The sequence below is a fragment of the Falco peregrinus genome, chromosome 8, assembly GCF_023634155.1.
Source record: "Falco peregrinus isolate bFalPer1 chromosome 8, bFalPer1.pri, whole genome shotgun sequence".
Lineage (NCBI taxonomy): Eukaryota > Metazoa > Chordata > Aves > Falconiformes > Falconidae > Falco > Falco peregrinus.
Genome location: NC_073728.1, coordinates 41,076,979 through 41,099,269, shown reverse-complemented (window position 1 = coordinate 41,099,269; position 22,291 = coordinate 41,076,979). Strand labels below are relative to the sequence as shown.

The 22,291-nt window shown below is 37.1% G+C and overlaps 1 protein-coding gene across 5 annotated transcripts in view; it reads right to left on the bottom strand.

Annotated features, from left to right (window-relative positions):
* Positions 1-22,291, bottom strand: part of ACVR2A (activin A receptor type 2A) — a 71,326-nt gene that overhangs the window by 16,791 nt on the left and 32,244 nt on the right. For 3 of the 5 annotated variants that reach the window (XM_027793855.2, XM_055811885.1, XM_055811886.1), the window contains 4 exons: positions 15,889-16,096; positions 13,471-13,580; positions 11,934-12,088; positions 2,522-2,545 (listed from right to left, as the gene is read on the bottom strand). In XM_027793855.2, coding sequence (XP_027649656.1) covers positions 2,522-2,545; positions 11,934-12,088; positions 13,471-13,580; positions 15,889-16,096 — 497 coding nt within the window. Of the gene's footprint in view, positions 1-2,521; positions 2,546-11,933; positions 12,089-13,470; positions 13,581-15,888; positions 16,097-16,476; positions 16,767-22,291 lie in introns of all 5 variants that reach the window. The other 2 variants (XM_055811888.1, XM_005242352.4) reach the window with 2 other exon arrangements.

The following is a 22,291-nucleotide window of genomic DNA, read 5'->3' as shown; positions in this document are numbered from 1 at the left end:
CATTTACTCTAAAACTACAGGGACTATTTTTATACAGAAACATTCCTTGACAGTATTTTCAACTTGTTCTGCTTCTAAGCAAAAATTTTTAACGTGCCACAGGCATAATTATTTTTGTATGGCTTTTAAAAATCACCTCTGTGGTGCCAAGGATGCTGATATAATGTGAGTAAAGATATAATGTGGATATATTAGTCTAACAGTTTGCCACAGCTGTCGAAAAAATAAGGGCCCACTTTCCCTTTCCTGAGCATTCCCTGTCCCTTCCCTTGGGCTGATTGTGACCACACAGCAAATCAAGGCAATACACTACATTGCCAGAAAGCCTTTTTTTGAAAAACAAAACAAAAACAAAAACCCCCCATATTTATCAGGTTAGTTTAGCAAATTGCATCAGTTTGCAACAAGGTGCAGATTAACACAAGAAGCACTGCAAGGCAGAGGCAGTGGTGAGCCGCTGGCCCATGTAACTTCATCCCAAGTACTCCACCTGCTCAAAGACATGTTCTGTCCTAAATCCGGGCAGTTCACAAGGCAGCACAGCAGGAACACTCCTGCTGCACAACTGTCTACTGCCAGATAAAAACCAGAAGCAGCTACATTGGCCAAAAGCACTCGAACTGACTGTGTCATACAATGCATCATACTCAGGCAACTAAGCTTTACTCTTCCTGCAGCTCAAAGCCATTGATCGTTAAACCCATTAAGCGATCTCAAAATCAGGGATATCAAGTTATGTTGTACGCTATAAGGTTTTAAAATCTCAAACAGGGCTTTCTGGTTCTGATTTTTACAGCTGGGGTTTGCAGTCAGCTGTCAGGTACTGCATACTAGTCATACCGGAAAAAGAACAGAGGGGAAAATACTCATTAAAGAATGGTAACTCCCAGAAATAAGTTTCCTTAAGTGTCTTCAAGAATGGTTCTCAAGATCAGAGAGAAGCTTAAACATGAGACTACAACTCCATTAAAATAATGACCAACTGAACAGATTGTTTCAAGACCTGCCCCAACACAGTCTGTCAGCCACTTGCGTTTATCTCCAGTTTTGTCTCTCATATGGCAACTGAAACAGGTGATTCATCACGTACAACAAAGGGGGTAGAAAAAAGACCAGTTATCCAAATGGGGTTGTACACAGATGCATTTCTCTCTCCTGACTCCAAAACATAAGCAAGTTCTCAAACTTCCAGAGCACATGTGAGTTTTGTGAAATGGTGCAGGATTTCCCCTTGGTTACATTTATTCAACAAGTTCTGTTGTGAATATGGCTGACAAGTTCTCGCTGGAAGAGCCTGATGACTATCTTGGTTGTTTCCTCCCTTTCTAGTTTGGGACCAGTACATTTTTAACCAGATGATCTGTAAAGTTAAGATCTAAATACAGTATAAAGGAGTCTGAATTCTTTAATTTTGTAATTACTCTAAAACGGACTACAAACTACATTTCATGTAGTACGTATCAGCTACATTTCTTTTAAATGGCAACAATTTTTCTTTTTCACCCCACAAAATCCTCTATTTTATCATACGTTGCAAACATACTCCCTAAAGTAAAGTAAACTTAGCGACTTGTAGGCAGGACACTTCAGCTTCAGCAAAACAGTCATACAAATAGAAGGAACTCTGATAACTCTCTACAGATGCAAGATATTCAGGAAAGTAAATGGCACCATTCTATTTCCTTCTAAGTTACATTTAAAAGGCATTTCAGCTATTAATTAGAGTCCTATGGAGACAACTGAAATTAAGCATTCACGTTACAACTCAAATCCTGACTTTTTCAATATTCAGTTTTAAATGCCTAGCTATAATGACCAGGTTTCTCAATTCACAGTTTTCAGTCACTAGTAGTTTCACATGAAACATCAGCAGTTTAATACAAGTAAAAATAACTTCTGGCCGGTGAGAAAGTCAAAGTAGAGACTTAATAGCGAAAGAACATTTTTCTCCAGGTCATCTGTTTCTCTGTGCTCCTCAATGACACAAAACCCACCACACCACTCAATCACAGCACAAAGACCACACACCTCAGACAGTTACAGGCATTTCACAGGTGGGAGATGACAACGGATGCCCCAAGACAGGACAGAAACAGGCAGGACACGCCGTGTGCTTCCAGGGCCACCGACCAGAGCAATACTCGCAGTCCCTGCTGCCTGGCCCGCTCCCACAGCCGGGGCGGGCATGGCCAGCAGAGCCCTTACCACTACTCCTGCGACACTGTGCTAGGGGGGCAGTGGCACCACCGAGCTCGTCTGTAGTTGAGGAACCCCAAACTGACTATGCCTGCTGTATTTCACCATGAACACCTGCAGACATTTCACTCAACAGCCAGAGAAACTACAGTACATTTGAAAGAAGCTATGAACAGCAGACTAATTCTGTATTTTTAAACCACGCATGCTTACAAATTTCTTGCCCCAAATACTGGGGAAAAAAAATATGTAAGTTATACCAAAACAACTTCTTACATGTCCACAGAAAGTTCCATAACCATGAACAAACATCAATGCATCTTACCTCAATCATTATATGAAAGGCGTGCTTGTAGAGGGGGGAAAAAACACAGGCAAAAGAAATTACTATTTATACCAAGAATGGGATGAAAAAACAGCTTATAAGAAAAGAGACAAAATCAATTGTTTATGAATTAACAACAAAAATATTCACGGGGACAGCAATACTTTCTTGTACTAATAACAGATCATTTAAAATAAAAAAAATCCATCATTGGTATGTTAGCAATGAAAAATGGGTAAAAAAAGATTATTATACAGACCATTAGCTAAACTGATCTTATAATTAAAACCTGAGTTGTCCACTATAGGTGCATAAAAATCTTGTTACTACAAAACAGTATATAAACACATGCAGAAATTTAAACATTCATCCAAACAAGTTACACGAACTTATTTCTTGTTATGCTTCCAACTGTTCAGGAGAGGGCAGCGTTGTATTTTTAAAAATTCACTGTAATTAGTCACTAGCTGTGGAAAATGAAAACCTTTTAATATCTAAGTTGTAACTAAACCTTATAAACAAATAGGTTATCATACATTAGGTCTATTTTACTAAATTTAATCAATAAATATGGCATGTTAGACATGTAACTAGAACAAGTGAACTTGAAAACACTATACCCAGCATATATAAAGGGAGACTACAACATTAAAGATTCTTTCAAACAAGTCACATGAGTTTACAGACTGTGGAATCAAAACCATTATAAAAACCTAAGTCCCAGAGCACTGTTACTGAAACTTAAAACACATTTTAATGACACACGCTTGTTTATGCTACTTTCACCTCTTCTTTTATCGAACAATCTCATTGCCATTCAAGCAGAAAAGCACTGAAGACACCTTTGTTCCTCCTCCTCCTGTACTTTTGCCTCAGCCATTTTCTTTGTCCTTTATAATTTGATCAGGTTGATGTTGCAAGAGCATGAAATTCAAACACTTTAAAGTATTCAGCTGCAATGTAACTGCATCATCCTTTCCTTCACCCTTTGTCTCAACATACTCAGGATGCTACAGAGCTCAGGGCCAACAAGAGGCATTTCTCTGTGCTTGAAAACTGTCTAGCACACACTTAGTATTATCTAAATAATTAATAATAGAAGTGCTGAAGTATTTCTTGAAGGCTAGATTAGATGGGAGTCAGATTTATAAATACTGTAATAGAGCTTGCTGCCACTGACAGAACACTAAAGAACACACCGAAGCCCGACAGGATCACTCCTCTCACTGTTGGTCAGTAGACCCTGGAGATGAGGATAACACCCACACCAAGTCTGAAGCAGATTCTTGCAGGACCTGTACAGCCCACAAATATGTTGGGGCACTTCATAAGGGGGGGAAAACCCGCCCCCCCCCACTAAACAAAAAAAACCAACCCCTTACACTGGTTTTCAGAATAGCTGATCTTCACCTTCAAATCTCTTGAGAGCTGGTGGTTCCAGCAGAATGACAGCTCTTCCACGTATACTTAGAAAAACTCCAAGTAAGATTCTGCAGACAATGTTCACAAACCACAAGCACAGTTAATGGAAGAAGTTCCTCCTCCAAGCCCCCCATATTCCTCTGCCAGAAACGGCAGCCAAGCAAAACAGAAATAATACTCAATCTGTGAATCAGATAGGGGGTGGCTACTGAACAGAATAACAGAACTATCTCTGTGTACTCCTACTTCTACTAACTCAAGTAGTCAAGAAACAGACAATAACTTAAAAAAATTAAGAAGCATCGCTCCTATGAAATAGTGGTTCAACAAATATCTTTCCTGTGGATGTAGAAAAAATGTATTAGTTCTTTCAGGGCTATTTGTTATTAAAATTCTCCAGCTCCTGAGAATTACGTAAATTTCTCAGAGTTAAGGAAAAAGATAGACAAATCCAACCTTTTTTGCTCTTCCTATAACGAGAAACTGCAAACATGAAACTGAGAAGCAAGAGTCCTCTCCCAAGACTCCCACTGCTCTTGAGGGGACCAACTTCCCCCATGCACTAATAAATGAGACATGCATGAAAATTTTCCAAGAGATTTACGCACATCATGGACCTTCCGTTTTAAAAATCATTGTCCTTCCTTCAAGACTACAGACCACCACCTCAGTCTCTTCAATAAGAATGCAGTATCACCAGTTTAAGCAGTATCAGGCTATTACAGAAATGCAAATATGTACTTTCTTCCATCAGGAATTGATAGAACTCTTATAAATAAAAACTGGGAGTAATTAACTCCCCTCTCCAAATTAGCTATCAGATATACAAATCTATATAAACACATTAACTTCCTATTTATACTGTCTGAAAACTACTTCTATAGGTTTTATCAGGGATTACACAAATAATTGTAACATTTGTAACTAGTTAGACGACAGAAACCAAGCAGTGTGGTCTCTTTGAAAATTTGGGTTATCCACAACCATATTCCGAACTTCAAACATGTCACTAAAATCTTTATAAACAGGTGTTCAAAATAAGTGCAAATCATTGTATTACAAATTTATTGTCCCAGTTCCTTCATTCGTTCCTAACTAGTACTCCAAATAAGATGCCTGCTTATTCATGCAGTCCCTCATTTCTTCAGAGTGGAACATAAAATGAATTACTTTTTTTATACCTTGTGAACTGTGTAATTCTCACGCATTTAGTGATATAAAGGATTACCTGGAAGATGTCAATGTAAAACATTCAGGAGAGCATATCTGAGGATATGCAAGCTGAACTTTATTATGGAAAACTATTGAAAAGCTCCTGAAGGTAGAGTACCCGATTGCAGACTTCAGAGATGAGTATTTCAGCCTTCCTATAATTGTTCCAAAGCACTGTCTAAGACTATAATCTAAATGTGATCTTGATAATTTAGATTATTTTGAATATTACTGTTTACAATGAATGCACAGAGAAAAAATCTTCCAAGGAAAATTAAATGCAGTGCTGTAAAAGCCTTCAGTGACTTGTCAGTTGTTAAATGCGTATCTGCCAAGTCAATGTTTATGAGAATAAGACACAAAGTACTGCCAACATCCAGCCTTATCAGATGGATACTCATCTTGCACTGGCCCCTCAGACCCACGCTCGACAGGTCCAATCCTAAAACTAAACCAACTTTTTAATAAGCCAGGAATAAGGTACAGCATTGAACCCATACTGTTTATAAGAGTATTCTTTCTTTGAAAGAATGCAGAAGTACAAACTTGAATTTCACTATTGAATCTATTTTTTTCATTTCAATTGTACTTTAATTATAAAGTTGCCTTTAGGCTGCCATTCAGGATAAGATATCAAAAATCTGTATTTGCATTTTCTTACCTCTTGAAGATTAAAAAACCCACCACCACCCCCCAAAAAACCAAACACAAACAAACAAAAACCAAAGCCAACAACAAAACAAAACAAAAACCCCCAAACCACCAGAAGAGCTGCATTTATGTTTTGTTTTTTTAAATGGAGATAGCCCATTCCAAAAACAAAGTGAGAATTCTGGAAAGTAGTGTAAAAAAATTTTTTTTACAAGCTACCAAGTTTTAGAACCAAGTTGTTTTGTTTTTTTTTTTTTTTTTACAAGCTACCAGTTTTAGTTTCTGGACACCTGGCTGTATACTGAGCATTGAAAAAGCATGTACCACTACGTGCTTAGCTTTCATTTATCATACAAATTCTTCTCTCTGTTAAAAGATTTTCAGAAACTACTTGTAATAGCCCATAAATTCTTGGGGGGGGAAGAATAAAAAAAGACAGTTACAAGCTATTTACTTACTACACATTAAGGACTCCTTATCTGTAAAAACTTTCCTACTTCATTCTCACAGTGTCCCTGTATTTGTGGGGTTTTTACCTTTAATCAACCACATCATGGTTGTGCCTCACAGTACCACAATCAAAGGACATATAGTACCATATCTTTCTCTTGCCTCATTTAGCTAACGATTGGCATAAATTATAGAAGAAATTATTAGTCCTGAAGATATGAGATGCAGTATTAAAGAATGTGAGATCATGCACACATTTAGCAGTCCAATCTTGAGATCATTCAGCTATTCCTTTTTAATACCAACATTGCCATTCATTATATGTTAATCATTTATTAACTACTGATATGTACGCAACCTTAACTCCTTCCTAAGCAGCCACAAAATGTTTTTTTTTTAACGTCTTCGTCTTTCTGAGCTCCAGATTTTCTTTGTTAATGAATCTCTTTTCCCATTTCATAAAAGCGCCTAGCTTCTTCTCCATATAATTTTCAAGCAGCTACTAGTCTTCCTAGATCTAGAGTAAGTGCTTGTAAGAACACCTCTCCCTTTCCTATGCTTCGTTTTTCAAGTGTTATAATGTCTCTATTAAAACACATGTAACTACAACTAGAAAAAAAAAAAAAGTGGTTGGAAAACAAAACCAGAAAAAGCCTGAACTCTTGATTTGATTTCTTCATTCCTCTTCAGTAGCCAACCATGATTTTCCTAGTGTGGCAAAGGGATAAAGATTACCCCAGAAATTTTAAGTGCACCAGGTAGATTATTTGATGTGCTAAAAATTTAGAAAATAAAAACAAATCAAAATCTTCTCCAATTTCAACCATAAAAAAATTCCCATTACTAATTACCTTTAAGTTTTTTCGAAAACAAACCATTCAAGTTACACACACGCACTCACCAAACTCCTTGGCACAGGTCTGGTGGCCTGGACCAGATGTCTGAGGTTAAAAACTGCATCAAAAACAGTGCTTGTTTTATGTTCTTTTCCTATCAGTTTTCCATCACAGACTGCTACACATGAAGTCAGACCTGCAGTCAGTAGTTCAGAATAGGTCTTGCATCAGCCACTGATAGAGATTTTCCTCCTTCATCGTTGTTCTCCTCACATTACATGATACTGTTTTCAATTCTAATTTCTTACAGCTGAAACTGAAATATCAAAACTGTGACATAGCTACAAAGATCTATTCATACTTGGGTGTCTTCAGGAAAAGATACACTGAAAAAAGGCTATCATGATGTGGTAGCAAAGGGAGCCATACCAAAATCACAAGACTATTTTTTTTTAACTCAAGAAAAACTTTTGAGACCAGAAGGTTAAGATCACTGTCTCTTTATATCTGATATATGTGCTCTAATTATTCTTACATTTTTTGTTCAAATAGCATGTGACTTTGAAAACAAGGGATATTTTCCATATATATAATAGGACCAGTGAGGTTCATCCACATGGGATAAAAAAAACCAAACCAAAAAACCCCCAAAAAACCAAAACCCAAAATGAAAATGAAGGCTATATATATAAAAGATTATTGTGCTCAATACAGGGAATACTGGCTGAAGAGCTCAAAGGAAGTGATATACAGGAGGTTAAAAGCAGAAGATGCAGTCATATTTTTCAACCGTGTAATCCTCCTCTCTGAGAGGAGAAAGAAATGGCAATTCCTAGCAACTAATCTTGCTTTTATGGACACATTAATTAATAGATTGGATCTGTCCGTTTCAAGTTTTTTAATTTTTGGTAACACCCAACAGGCGTAGATCAGGGCTTTCTTGTGCTTAGTGATTAAAAACACAAGAATCTTTGACCCGAGTAATTTCAAACATTTCAGAAGAAAGTACAAAAATAGGTTACAAAGACATTATGTGAATCTGTAAAGCTTTTTTTCAACCCTCTCAACATATGACTCTTATTTTAAAAACAACACAACAAAAAAAGCAACTCTGTGATTCAGTAAGATATTCATAAACTTGGGCACTCAACAAAAGAAGTACAAGAGGTTAATCTCTCTTTGCACAGAATGGATGTAGAATGTTGGGAGCCACAGTTCTGTGAACTGACAAAAAACAAAAGCGTTACTTGTGTCAGTTCCGCTATAAAATAGGTTACGGTCCTATCTATCGGATGACAGAGTGGTAACACCACAGTTGCAATTAGCATTGACTGACAACTCTGGCCCAAGCTCAAGAGATGTAAAAAATAAATGAGCATAACATATCAACTCCTTGCCATCCGCATTCATACTTCTACCAGAGATAGTAGTAGGACGCTGCGGAGCAATCTGAACTACACTGAATTTGAGAGTGAACGCCTCTGTCCACAACAACAGCATTTTTACATTTTCAGTATACCTGGTGCTCATGAGTGAAAATTAACCAGGTGAAAGTAACTCTTTCTACATATATATCTCTATACACACCAATTCAAATACTAATCCATTTTTTGGTAAATTTGATCAAACAGGAATATGTTTGCTGCATGACTAAATCAAATACAAATAAGAAAATGACAGTTCTTTCAAACCATTTTACACATACATATACCTGTTTAGCAAACTTACATTTGTTAATAACTCATCTAAGAATTTAAAAAGTGTCTGATTTTATAAGATCTGACAGCTTTAACTAGATAGCTCCCCACACAAATAAATGAGGCATGCAGTTAACAGCACCAAGAGACAAGGAAGTGAATAAGCCAAGACTAAAGGGAGTGGCAGGAGCAACCACAGGTCCCTGCGCTGGCAGCAGCACCTCGGAGCACCCAGCTCTGCCATGGCTGTCCCGGACACCTTCAGGACCCACTAAGCACTTCTCACTCAGATACCAACAAGGAGCATCTCAGCAGTTACACCTTAGTCTACTAACCCCCTTGAACCCTCTACCCAATACCTAAAAGCAAGCCAGAATGAAACACGGAAGGAGCAAGCAAAAATATCTACTGCTTTCCTATCTTAAACCAAACATATTAACTAATTCTACTACATGAAATTTTAAAATAATGATCTGTACGTTCCAAGGGAATATAAAGTTAAGTTAATCTACAGAGCTATGAACTGAGTTCAGTTTGTGCAGGAACTGCCTGCGCACACTGTGAAACAATTTGACTTTCAAAAGAAAATGAAGTTGTTTGCATTTTCTCAGATGTTTGTCCTTTATATTTCACTACAGGTTCAAAAATTCCTTCTAGCGTATTTCTTCCTTTTTTTTGAAATATTCCAAACAATTTCCTTCCCTTTTGCTCTCCATTTACTTATCCCTTCTCTTAATCCTTCCAAAATTTCTCATTCTTCATTATTTCCTCATTTTTATTTTCTACTTATTCCTCAACTATCCTTTAATTTTTGATGAAGGTTTAGGTGCAGTTCACCCTGGTACTAAGTATTCCCATCGCCTTCTGGGAATAAACCAGGTAAAATGAGACAACCTTTATCTCTATCTCACACAGAGAAGTCCCTGTTTTCTGGTGAGTATCTGCTATACATCTGAGCTATCCATTCTACTGTTTGCTACAGAAAGATTTAGAAGAGAATCCATTTGCCTACAAACTCGACTCATGCGCTAATTATTAAATATAATATTAATATTTAATATATTAATGCATAAATATTTAAATGTTTGTTTAGTGGTTATAAAATTACTAATACTTTTCCCTCGCTTCCTGCTTCCTCTGTCTCCTGTTCAAATCAGCTGTAATCAAATTTAAAGTGGGAAATACTGCTCTGCTGCATATGGGAGAATATTTATACATTCTATTTCCATAATAATCCCATTTAGTTTTTCAGGAAGAAGTAGCTTTTCCTGACTTTCCACAACAAACCTTAATGCCTATTCACCAGAAGATAAGAAAGTGTTATTACACCATAATTAGCTCAAGCACCAACATATACTTATCCCAACAGATACAATCTGAGCATTAACAAAACAGGTTATTATCCTATTTATTAAAAATTTATGACGTGTCCACTCCTGTACCAAACAAACCATGCAAGAACTGAACCGCAATAAAAAGACTGAAGAATATAAAAATTCAAATTCTTGGTATCTTGCACATATTTAACATTTGCTTGCTTTTCTATCGCTTTAGCCATTACTTGATTTTTTTAAGTCTAGAAAGGAAATCACACGCTGAAAGGAAATCACATGCTGAAATTATTCACACAACCAGCAGTTATGAATTTCATCTTACAGTGAAGGCTACCAGGTTGACATAAAGTCCCAAATCCACACAAATTGAGATGGATGAAATAATTATGCTAACAGATTGCATGAAGTTTGAGGATCTGCAATACTTTCTGCAAGGACAGAAAACATACTTTTTTCCTCTAAATTATGTTCTTTTTGTTTAGCAAGAGCATATGCCCACTGCCTCCCCCCAAATTCTTCTCATCTATTACTACAAAGCTGAAAATAAAACAATTTTATTTATCAACCATAGGCAATACTCTTTCCTGGAAAACCCTGAAGTCAAGCAGTAACACTGCAAGTATCACAGAAGCTGGCAGTACGGAATCAATCCTTTTTAAATGCAATCCTGCCATAAATAACAAGTGTTTTAGTTTTATTCAATCATAAATAGCATCACCGTATCACCACTGCACGAGAGGCAATGTATTCCGAGTGGTCACTACAGTGAGTTAGGAAGCTTAAATTCAATTCCTACTGCAAAACCCCAAGTGTTGTGGGACCCTGGGCAAGTCATTTATCTCTCCATTTCCACTACCACATTTTGTTCATCTTTGTTACTTCAGCCTGAAGAATTTCTGTCTTAACTCTTTTCATAAAAGCCTTCTGATCTCAATTGAATCTCTAGACATAACTGAAGGAAGAGGGTTTCTAGTATTAACACTAATTACACCTACAGAATCAGCTGGAGCTTAACAGCAGGAACTATGCACATGCTGCCAAAATAGGTTTGTTTTGATGCAACACAGCCAGTTTTCATTTCAAATTTGGAGACCACAATCTCATAACATTTTCTAAGTAACACGCACACACTGCTAAAAACTGAAACATTTCAAAACAAGACACAAAATACATAAACAAGTAAGAAGAAAAAGGTGACAGGAATCACAGCAAGGCCATGAGCTGAGCTAAGCCCTGGAACTGTGCTTCAGCTGAAAATTTTCTTTATATTCCTTTAACTGATACCTGTATCCCAGTTCCATGCCTTTTTAAAAATAGCTAAGCTTCTGCTAGTTACTATTTTCTATTCACTGTGAATTGCCATTATGAATTATCACCTCTCTTTCACTTTTAAGCTAAGGACTACATAAAGTTCAACTGTAAGCACCTGAGCCCAGCTGTACACAACTTTCAGACAAAGTAGTTATTTTAACTACGTGGGAGTACAAACTTCCCACAGCTGTCCAGCAACGCTGCACCTTTGCCATCTACAGTTTTGTGTTTAGTTTTTCTCTTCCCCCCTGCCCTGATGTGTAAAAACATTAAGTAGTTGCTCATACATGCAGAGACCAATTAAATAGCCATGTCTCCTGTAATTAAGTAAAGCTTAATTTTCTGCTTTTGCGGATAGCAAGCATTAGCACCTCTAAACCAGGAAAGTAATAGACAACTTCAGCCATGAGACAGATGCACATCCCCTTTCTCTCCTCTCCTCTATAGAAAATGGTTTTACCATTCAAAAAAACCCCAAAATCATAATTCAGTGACTTACTTGGGTCGGAACGAGTACTGGAGGATACGCTAGCTTGTGATGTCTGTACATCCAAAATGAAAAGAGCACAATCACTGCAATTCCCATTATAGGCACCAATGAATAAAGCAAGGTATTGAACAGAGGTGGCTTAGGTGTAACAGGATTGGAAGTTGCTGAAGAAAATAAAAGAAGACACAGCTTTTAAGAAACAAAAATCATCCCAGCATTTGAAATGTCTAGGCACCCTGATTTTTTAAAAATTCTTGCCATCAGCACAATGGGCTAAAAATACTTAATTAAATAGCATACTGTAAAAATACAGGCACATATTTAAAAGGGCAGTACTTTGAAAAGCACAGAAGTAACTTAGATCCCCGGATTCACACATCAGCACATCTAATTTTTTTGTGCTTCTAAGCTCTGTCTATCTACAGTGTGTAAGAGGTGTTTGCATTTTTAAAAGATGGCAATAACGCAGTACCTAATGAATGAAAAAAAAATACAGAGATTTAGTCTTTGGAATGTGTATAATAAGGTGTCATTAATAAGAAGAACAGGCCAGAAAAAAGATCTGTCAATGTTTCTATGCACGGTTGATTTGCTGAAAGTAAAGGTTGTCTAGCTTGAAGACACTCCCACACGACCTCAAGAAAGACTCCAGAGAAACCCTGTTTCTGGGGCAGCTGGCACACGCAGGGACAGTGACAGGCCCCTGGGGCAAAAAAGTTTCCTGAGTGAAGAATGTTGATTACTGCCTTTGTCAGTGATACTGCTAAAATGACAAGAATATCTCTTGGGTCAAAGGCTATTTTAATCTCATAGAAAATGTTATTTAATTTCATAAACAACTTCCTCTGGCTATTTGGTAGAAGACTTTTGCTGTTTTCAGTTCGGTTATTAACATCAGTTTTCCAACAACAATTAGGCTCTTGACTGGAAGAAGATACGCAAGAACAATCAAATAATCTTTTAGTTATTGTTTTTTAAAACAATTATTTGTTAAGTCTGGCTATCTGACTTTCTTTGTAACCTGAGAGGAAATTCTTCCCCCCTTTTTAAAGGTTAGTGTGTCAAGAGAAATTCAAAGATCCAATTAGTTTAAGGAAATAGTGAGAGCATTGTTTCAAGAGGAGGAGTGTTCACGGGCTGGTACATGTATACACGGATGATACGGCTTTTAGCCCAATAATTTATAGACACTTACAGAAGTTTAACTATACAATTAAGGTAAGATTTGACAGTAACCTCTGTATATTAAAACAGCCAATTATTGCAGATTATCCCTCCTTCTCACCCTTAGAAAAGAGCTGAAATATCTTTTATCAATTTAAAATTACTTCTAGTAGACCTTTCAAAACTGAAGAAATGAACTGGCAATTTTCTAGGCTCTTTATGTGAACGCACACAGCGCTCTATCATCTGGGAATTGGAAACCTTCCGGCAGGAAAAACTGACCACAACATTTTGAAAAGTCTTATGTCCTGAACGTGCACAATATTAAGTATTTTTGAATTCTGCTAAGCAGCTCCTTGATAAATGCGTTAGGCTGACTTACGTTGCGTGACTTCCATTTCTGGAAAATAGAAAAAGCGTTCATTACACATGTTGCCTTCACAACAGCAGAAAAACACTTCAGGGCTGTCCTTCTTCTCGATGCAATCATTCCTATAAAAGATAATGATAAAAAAAACTCATTAATCCCAAGTTGTTGGGGGTTTTTGTTGTCTATTTGGGGTTTTTTTTGTTCAAGAGAAAACACACATATTTAAAATTTAAAGTGACCTTCATTAAATCATTCAGGACAAAATACTACCCAAATAAGAATTAAATGTAAAGAAACAAAATTTTGTTATCTTGTACTGCAATGAAGCATAGTACAATCAAAACCGCACTTTTTTGCTGTTTTTAAGACAAAGTCAAAAGAAAACCACCAACAGGATACTGAAGAGCAGCTCATGATCTAGATTTAAACAGGACAAACAAATGATCAAACAGCTTGTGTTTAACCATAAACTCTCAGTACAGGGTTGCATGGGTTGGAGGTAAGTGGGAAGGAGAATTTCTAAATTATTTATTTTACTTTTGGAAAAAAAGATACGATTTCTACAATTTCCCCTGCTTACATTATGCTCTGGGACAGGGCTTATTTCACTCAATGAATTAACCGCAGGAAAGAAGTTCTATTAACAAATAAGCTGAAACTATTCCAGTCAGCAAAGAAAAACTGGCATCACGCAGGAGACAACTTGACAGCACAAAGAGAAGAATTTGAAAATCCTGCAAAAATAATTGGTGATTCTAAATACAGCTAAAAACTGTCAAAAAAGTTTTAGGTTCACCTTCAAAAATTTGGGTTATTTTATATAACCAGCTATTAAAATTACACTGTACTGTAATTTCCACAAAACATTTACTCTTTGATGTTCTTATTTTGCTGCTGTGTGGAATTCATCATACTGTAACTCCTTGTTTAGTAAACCACTCTTCACTCCCAGAGATAAGATTTTGTTTAATGGGTGTTTTAGAAAAACGTGGCAGCATGCATTCTTATGACAAGTTACAATTAATGAAGTCTTAGAGCCAGAAGATTTTTTACTCCATTTTCAACTATTTCCTTACCATCCTTTCCTACATTTATTTCTTCTTCCAACTTCTTTTCTTTTTTTCTTTTCTCCCCACTCAAGGGAGATTTTAATATCAGGGTTTTTTAGACTATTCAAAGATATGTGTGGAACTAGTAGTATTACAATGCTACAGAACCTATTTCTCCTTCAACACTGAAAAATTTTACTTCTGTCCTAGAAGTTAAACATTTAGTGGAAATGAGCTTGGTTTGGAAATTGTAAATGCCCCCACTACTGCAAACCTACAACTAGGAACAGATTAAAAAAACCCTAAACAAACAAAAAGTATTTTCCCCCATCCTGAGTGACATAAAGTTAATAATTACTAGTAGCAACAAATAAGATTTCTTTGAAATTGTCCTTCGACTTCCAGCATAGCCGAATCTCAGTCATGCTGTGCAAGCAAGCTTGTAGATGCTTCACTACTTCTCTGAGGAAGAGATAAACCAGAACTACTGTTTAACTTAGCTTTAACCTTTCATTAAAGGAAAAAAAAAATCCTATTGTGTGGGGAAACTGTTTGGTAGAAATGATTTCTTCTACTCACTCACCATTTAAGAAACATAAAAGGAAAATTTTAAAAATAATCTCTAAATACATTTTAAATGAAGATCTATTATGCATTTATTTTCTTAATTCTCTCCCTTTCAAAACAAGAACCACTTTGGTCAAATAAAACTTAGTATAATACTTCAAAGAACTATAATACCATTTCTTAAGAGAGTCATGACCTTTATTCAGCCAGTATCTAACAAACCCCAAGTCCTGCTGTTACTGCTCATGGGTACTTGCTACACCATCTGTTATAAAAAAAAATGACTGGAATTTTAGAATACTTGATGTCTCTTAGAGCTGCCACTGAGGTGAGCTTTATAATAAATCAGCAAAATACTTACATGTTTAAGTAAGGAGCAGATGTGAAGTGCTGACTTTCCTACTCCAAAGACTTTGCAATAGTGAACTACAGAATTTTGCATTCTGGTTTCAAAAACTATATTTACATTGTTTGACAATAACAAGTCATTAGAAAATGTATTATTAATGGCCTAAAAAAGAATAAATTAAACACCTGGTTTTTGATATACAGTAAGTAAACAAAAGAACGTAAACCATGTTATTCTGCAAAAAAGACAACGTACTTCGATGAAGTCCGGTCCCTAAACACAGGTAAATGAGAAAAAAAAGACTATGATTATGTGTGCATCTAAAACCAAGATAACTATTCATAGACTACTGAATTATCATTTGGCTCAAGTACTGTTTGCAGATGTGAGGATGTATAAGTCACAGACAGGCAAAACAGTTTAAAATTACAAATAAATTTAAAATTTATAGGAAAACTCACTTACCTGTCATAACAATTGATGTCATCTAGCCAGCAACCTTGCTTCACAATTTCAATTGATCCAGAAATATTCTTCCATGTAGCAAAACAGTGTCGTCTTTTATCTTTATCACCATAACAAGGTTCAATACCACTGCGATTTGTTTTATCTTTTTCCCAATTAGCATTGTAGTAGATACACTCTTGTGTTTCTGATCTGCCAAGTATGGCACCTTTCAGGAATGAAAAGTAAATCACAATTAAATGGCACTCTGAAGGATGAGGTATATGAACAAAACCAGGATGTACTAAAATATCATACACCACTTGCATCAATATGCCCTCTCCCTTAAAGAAAGAAAACATTTAATGTTCACAAGCATTCCAAGTAAGTGTTGAAACACAAAACAAAGATCTTCTGTTCAGTCAGACAGTGACTTGGATAACTTATCAAGATTTGAAGAAATAAAAAACAAGTTACGGCAATACTCCTCTCTGAAGAGCAATAGCAGAGAAAATGTAAAATAATGAACAGTAAAGATTTAGTTACAATATTACCCAAACAAGAAGTTTTAGCTAGTAGAGTTTACCAAAAGGCATTTTTGTCTCTTACCTTCTTACAGGTGCCAAAAAAGCAGCTAGTGCATCTTAGAAACCTAAATCCAACTCATAAATTCAGTTTTAAACCATCAACATCTTTCCCCTTAGCTTTCATCCACAATGTAGCTTCCTTAACACAAAGCACTGCAGCAGAAGGCACACTGTGCTGAAACAGTATCTTTTGTGTCACCCTGATTTGCCAAGTGAGCAACTGGAATTGAGACCAATAGGTGTGAGGGCACGGGCCCCAATCTCCAAGGTCAGCGCTGTTTTTTTGCTGTGTCTTCCCACCCAGGCAATCAGCTGCAACATAAAAGACATTAGATCTTTGCCGTAACTCAATAACCAAGTGCTGCCGCTCTCGGAAGGCCCAGGGCCGTGTCTCCCCTTCCCACAGCTTGTGCCCAGCACACACAGTGGGACCAACCACAATGGCTAATGTGCATATTTCAGGCCAAAGCCAAGCCGTGTTTGGAAGCCAAAACACTGGTGCAGCCTCTATTAAACACACTGGTAAAGCAGGACACACCACCAGACTAGCTAACCTATCCTGATATCATGCGATTTCTATTTTTCAGTCATCCCAGCAGTATTAAAAATAAAAGTTTCTGAACTTTAGAATTTAATTTTGTCTTCTAAATTACAAGTGTAATTGATTCATCAATGCCTCCTGACAACCTACAGCAAAACCCAGCAAAAATTAACAGGCTGAGGCACCTCAAAGTGGAGCTATCTTCACAGTTTTAAAAGTGATAAGAAGCACCAATCTGGTCTCCACAAAGGTAAAGGTTTGTTAGGATGCAAAACTGTTAACAAAATACTGGAAGGGAGTAGTAACTGGCTTTTATTTCTGTTGTTATCTTGTCAAATACTGTCAAAAGCGTGTCATTAATCTTCATGAAAGTTTCATTATTTAACATGTATTAAAACCACAGAAAACCAGAGAGGGAGATTGAAGAGCTACAGAGTCAGATGACTCACTTCAAAATTGAGGAAGGGTCAGGAGGATGACAAAGCACATTCACTTTGTCTGTGCACCCATCTAATATTTTCAAGAAAGAGAGCTACATTACACATCATGCTGAAGATAGATTTAAACAGAAAAGGTCTTCCACAGCAGTTTCATACATATTTATTTGTACCACTCATTACCTCCTTTATTCACATATATTCAAAATAATTTTGGTACACCAGCTATTTCCTTGTAGCCATACCCACACTTATTCTCCTACACGAGGGTGTAACAAGCAGAGTAGCTATAACCCTGACTTCTTTTGTGGGATGAAATATTTGTCATGCAGGCACTCTACCCAACAGTGGTAGGAGGTGGGGGTTGGGGTGACTGGTAGAGGCTTCCATCACTAACACCTCCTCCAACACACACCACTGACAGTAAGTTAAAGTTTCCTCAGCAAACAGACCCCACTGTACATGGACCAAAAAAGCTGCGCCTCTCAGGGTGATCAGAATTATTCAAACTGAAAAAAGTCACTTCAGCCTTCTTGAAGTGCAGCACAGGACAGCAGGGTCAAGCACAGCGCTGATCATACTGGCCATCCCACATTACCACCTTCAGAAACTTTTGACTTTGACGCATTCCCAAAATAGGCAGAGGATGCTGCTTATGCGTTTTGGGAAAGAGCCTGGATGTTCAATGGGAGAAATGCACTAGCCAGCTGGTAACACTGCGAGATGCAGCATGTTAACTATTATATTCTTTGTGCTGCGATGGCCTGACCTTTACAACTCCCAGCTATGGCAAGAAACAGATGAGGCAACAGATTGAACAATTTGGTTCTGTCAGTGCAATAAAGCAGAAGTCCTGGATTTCTCTCATACGTGCCATTCCTTTTCTTCTGCTGCCAAGCCTAGCTTTGAAGGACCACAGACAAGCTGAATTTGATAAAATTCAGAAACTACAGGAAAATTAACTTTGCACAAATATTGTTCTTACATGTCTTCTCTATGGTCAGGTTTTCTTATCCATTAAAGCTCTGAACCAGTTCAACCTATCCAACTGGCCAGCAATCACAGCATTGGTTTAGTGACTTTGGATCTGACTAGAGCATCTAACCTTAATACCTTCTTGAGGGGCTGAGGGGATATTTGCAATAGGTCTGGCCAGACTAAACTGATGTACGGACATACCAGGACAACCTTAGATTAACCTTTCGAAGCAGAAAAACAGGAATATGGTAGAAGCAAAGGAAGAAGAGAAGAGGAACCACACAAAGGCAGCAGCCCTGAGCCTGCTGCATAAAGGAAGCATCTGCTTATAACCAGCTCTGCCACCCCCTCCACGGGAATCAGACTCTTGGAGGAGAAGGGCAGCTGGCGTTTACAGGAAAAGCAAATTTATTTGGGTCCCAGTTCAGGCATAGCATGTCCTTAATGAAACCTCTATACCCACTCCGAGTGCTGACAAACTGTTTTCATATGAAATTGTCAGGTCCTCAGGAAATTTCCTAATGAATCTCAAAAGGCAAAATGCTGCTGTTGAAAGAAGCCACGAGCAAACCAGAAGCAGTATCCCATGGACAGAACTTAAAGTCTAAAAGCTTCCAAGAGAAAAACACATTGAAAAAAGCAAAGAACGTTCAAGTATAAAATATTAGTTTTGGCATGCTAAGACAGATCACATTTTATATATGCCATTATCATGTTGCAGTTAGTGTGCTGCTGTATCACTATACGCTTGTGTTCACCCACAACAGCTGCAGTAAGAAAAGTAACATTTGCTAGTGAACTTCTGAACTGCTGATAATACAGGATACCATGTAATTGTTAGCAGTACAGAAAGCAATTTTATTAAGAGTGCACATGTGCAGTCTGGAAAACCTCACCTTAGTAAGAATTTGAAGGACTGGCTGCTGCGTTTTCAAGAAGAAAGACTATGTCAATGCCTGAAAAAAATCTAGCCAGTCTGTTGTTGGGGGTTTTTTTGCCTTTTCTCTCTTTTTTTAATTATTTATTTTTATTAAAAAAAACCCAACCAACCAAACAGGCAATGAACTCTGCATAACTAATAAGAAGGACTATACTAACATAGCCTTAATTTTGAAAGGGATTATTGGAAAGAAATACTGGATGAAATAGGAATTCTTTATTACAGACAACACTACATTACACCCAGAGAGGAAAACAAAAGAGAGAAACTTCTGGGAGTTTATCATCTATGTTTATTTAGCAAACCTGAAGCTGAGCAACACAACCATATTGGCCTGTAACGGTCAGGAATGGCTTCCTGACGTTTTCAATAAAGAAGCTGAAACATGATCATATCCCCCATTTCCTGAGAAGTCTTCAAAACAGACAAATCCCCCCCCCCCCCCCCCCCCCTTCCCAAAAATGCTTTTGGAACATACTCGGTTAGTGACACCATGCAGAGATACAAAGGCTATCAGTCAAAGGGAAGATGAACCTGTGATTCCTTGCTGGTTTGTGAAATATAGCAAAATTTTTAAGCTGAAAGCGTGAAAACTGTTGAAAAGGCTACAAAGATTAGTTTGATGGCACTGAGATCTAGAACATCAGCATGGAAAAAAACCCACCAAGTCTTCTGAAAGCCAGTCTATGTACGTAGATTGCTCTGATGGGCACTCCCAACACGTGCCTACCACATCCTTAACTAGAAGGGAACTACAAATAAAATTTCAAACTTATTTCTGCATGTCTTCCAGCACTAGAAGAACTACAGACTTCTCCATTGAACATTTCTGAGATGCAAACGGGAACAATGAAGTCTGGAAGGAGTGCTCACATCTGTATTTCACGTCTGCACAACCCATCCAGTCATTACGCTGCACTTGAACCTGATTTTATTAGATGCACTAATGACAGTATTGGTAAGGATTTATATGCAATAATATTCATGTGATAGAATGGCACTTCTTTTTTGCTGTTCCCTAGAAAACTTAGTGTATTACAAGAATGAAAGGGTAAAGTTCAGTCTGGCTGCTACCTATACTTACAGTAGAAAGGATACTCAAATTGTACCATGTCTGAGATTAATTTGAACTCATTCTGAGCACCGAGGTCCACAAACAGAAAAGGAATGGAGTAGTTTATTAGAATAAACTAGTTAGGCAGAATGGCCTGAAGCACCACAGGGACTGGACACCGTGAGTTACTCAGCAGACAGGACGGCCCATTCAGTGAAAGAATCTGAACTGTAATACACTGTTTTAGAGGAACAAAAAATAACAGAAAATGTGGCATAAATAGAAATAGCGCCTTGGAAAAAACTCTAGTTACTGTACAGGTATCTTTTTCAAGTGCTTGTCCATATATATTATTCTATTTGTTTCCATGGTGTTCACACACTTTCTAACCCACAAATATATTTAAGAACACACTACAAATATATACTAAAAAGACCCAGCTTTGATACTTCTGCAAGCAGGAAGCAGGCTTTTTATCATTCTGTGTTTTTTTTTCTGTAACACCCAGGGGAACATTTTTCAAAGGAAAAATAAAGAGGTTATTTTCAACCTAATAAATGAAACCGAGTGACAACAGAAAGGACCTATTCGATCCTCCTTAAACATACCAATATGTCCCAAACCACATTTTATTACTCTTTAAGCAATTATTACTCCTATTATCATTGTTCTCAATGCTTGCAGGTCAAGCAAGGACTGTACTTCATACAAACTGGGCCAAAAAAAAAAATCATTAAATCCAAACACAACATCCATTACCTTAAGCAATGCAACAATCAGGAAGAAGATAAATAAAAAGAGTAAAGTAACAAATCACCTGAACTGTTGTCACACTGCCTTATATAGAAGATGTATATCTTTTCAGACTAGAGTTTCTCATTATCATTCTGCTTTTCAGCATGTTTCACCAAGCCTGCATTGTACTTAATCAAAAAGTCATTGGCAAAGAATGGAGAAATGCCACCAAAGTGCTGCACCTCTGCGCAGAAGTCTTCGAGACTTACTATCTTTCAAGAGGCTAAAAGGGTAATCTTGAAAATTTAAAGATTGACCTGACATTCTGAAAGGCTTGTTTCTTTTCCTAAAAGGGTATTTTAAAATAAATAAAAAATAAATAAATCACTTTGCAACTCAACATTAAACTTCAAATCTTTAGGATTACAGTATGATTGAGGCGGGGAGAGGGCAGAGTATGAGGAAACCTGTATTTGCTTAGGTATTTCATCATATGCTCCAAAAATAATGCAACTGTTCTGCAGTTTACGCTTTGCCAAAATGGAAAACTTGTATGGATGAGCCTGTCATGGAAGTATTAAATTCTGTAGCTAAGATGAACACTTCTGAAAAAGAGCTTGCCAGAGGAAGGATCCAGGGCTGAAAAAACTGAAGAATTATCTACCTAATGGCACTTTACTAAGTCTTAAAAGCATAGGTTCCTAAATATAGTGGAAACTATGGAGGATGATGTCATCTATAAATAAGAAACATACCTGAGAAAGGAGGGGGAAAGAGAAGGGAGAAGAATACCACCACTCCACTTTCTATAGCATTAAAAACTCCTTGTAACTCCTTGTTCGCTAGACGGCAACAAGATCCAAAGATTTTTCTGCTAGAAAAAGTGTCTTCTGGATTTACAGTATGGAAAATAATACTTAAAGAGTCAGCTGCTATAACCATGTGATGATATTTTTATATATATATATATAAAAAATAAAAAAAAATTACAGTGAGTGTGAATACAGATTCTATTCCGTGTACCAAATATATCAAACCATTCATCTGCTTCTGAAGTTAGGCAACTCAAAAACTGTTAGGTATCACTCCTGGTTCCAAGAAACTTTCTGAAACAGCATCAGGTAATCCATGTATTTCAATTACATTTTGGAA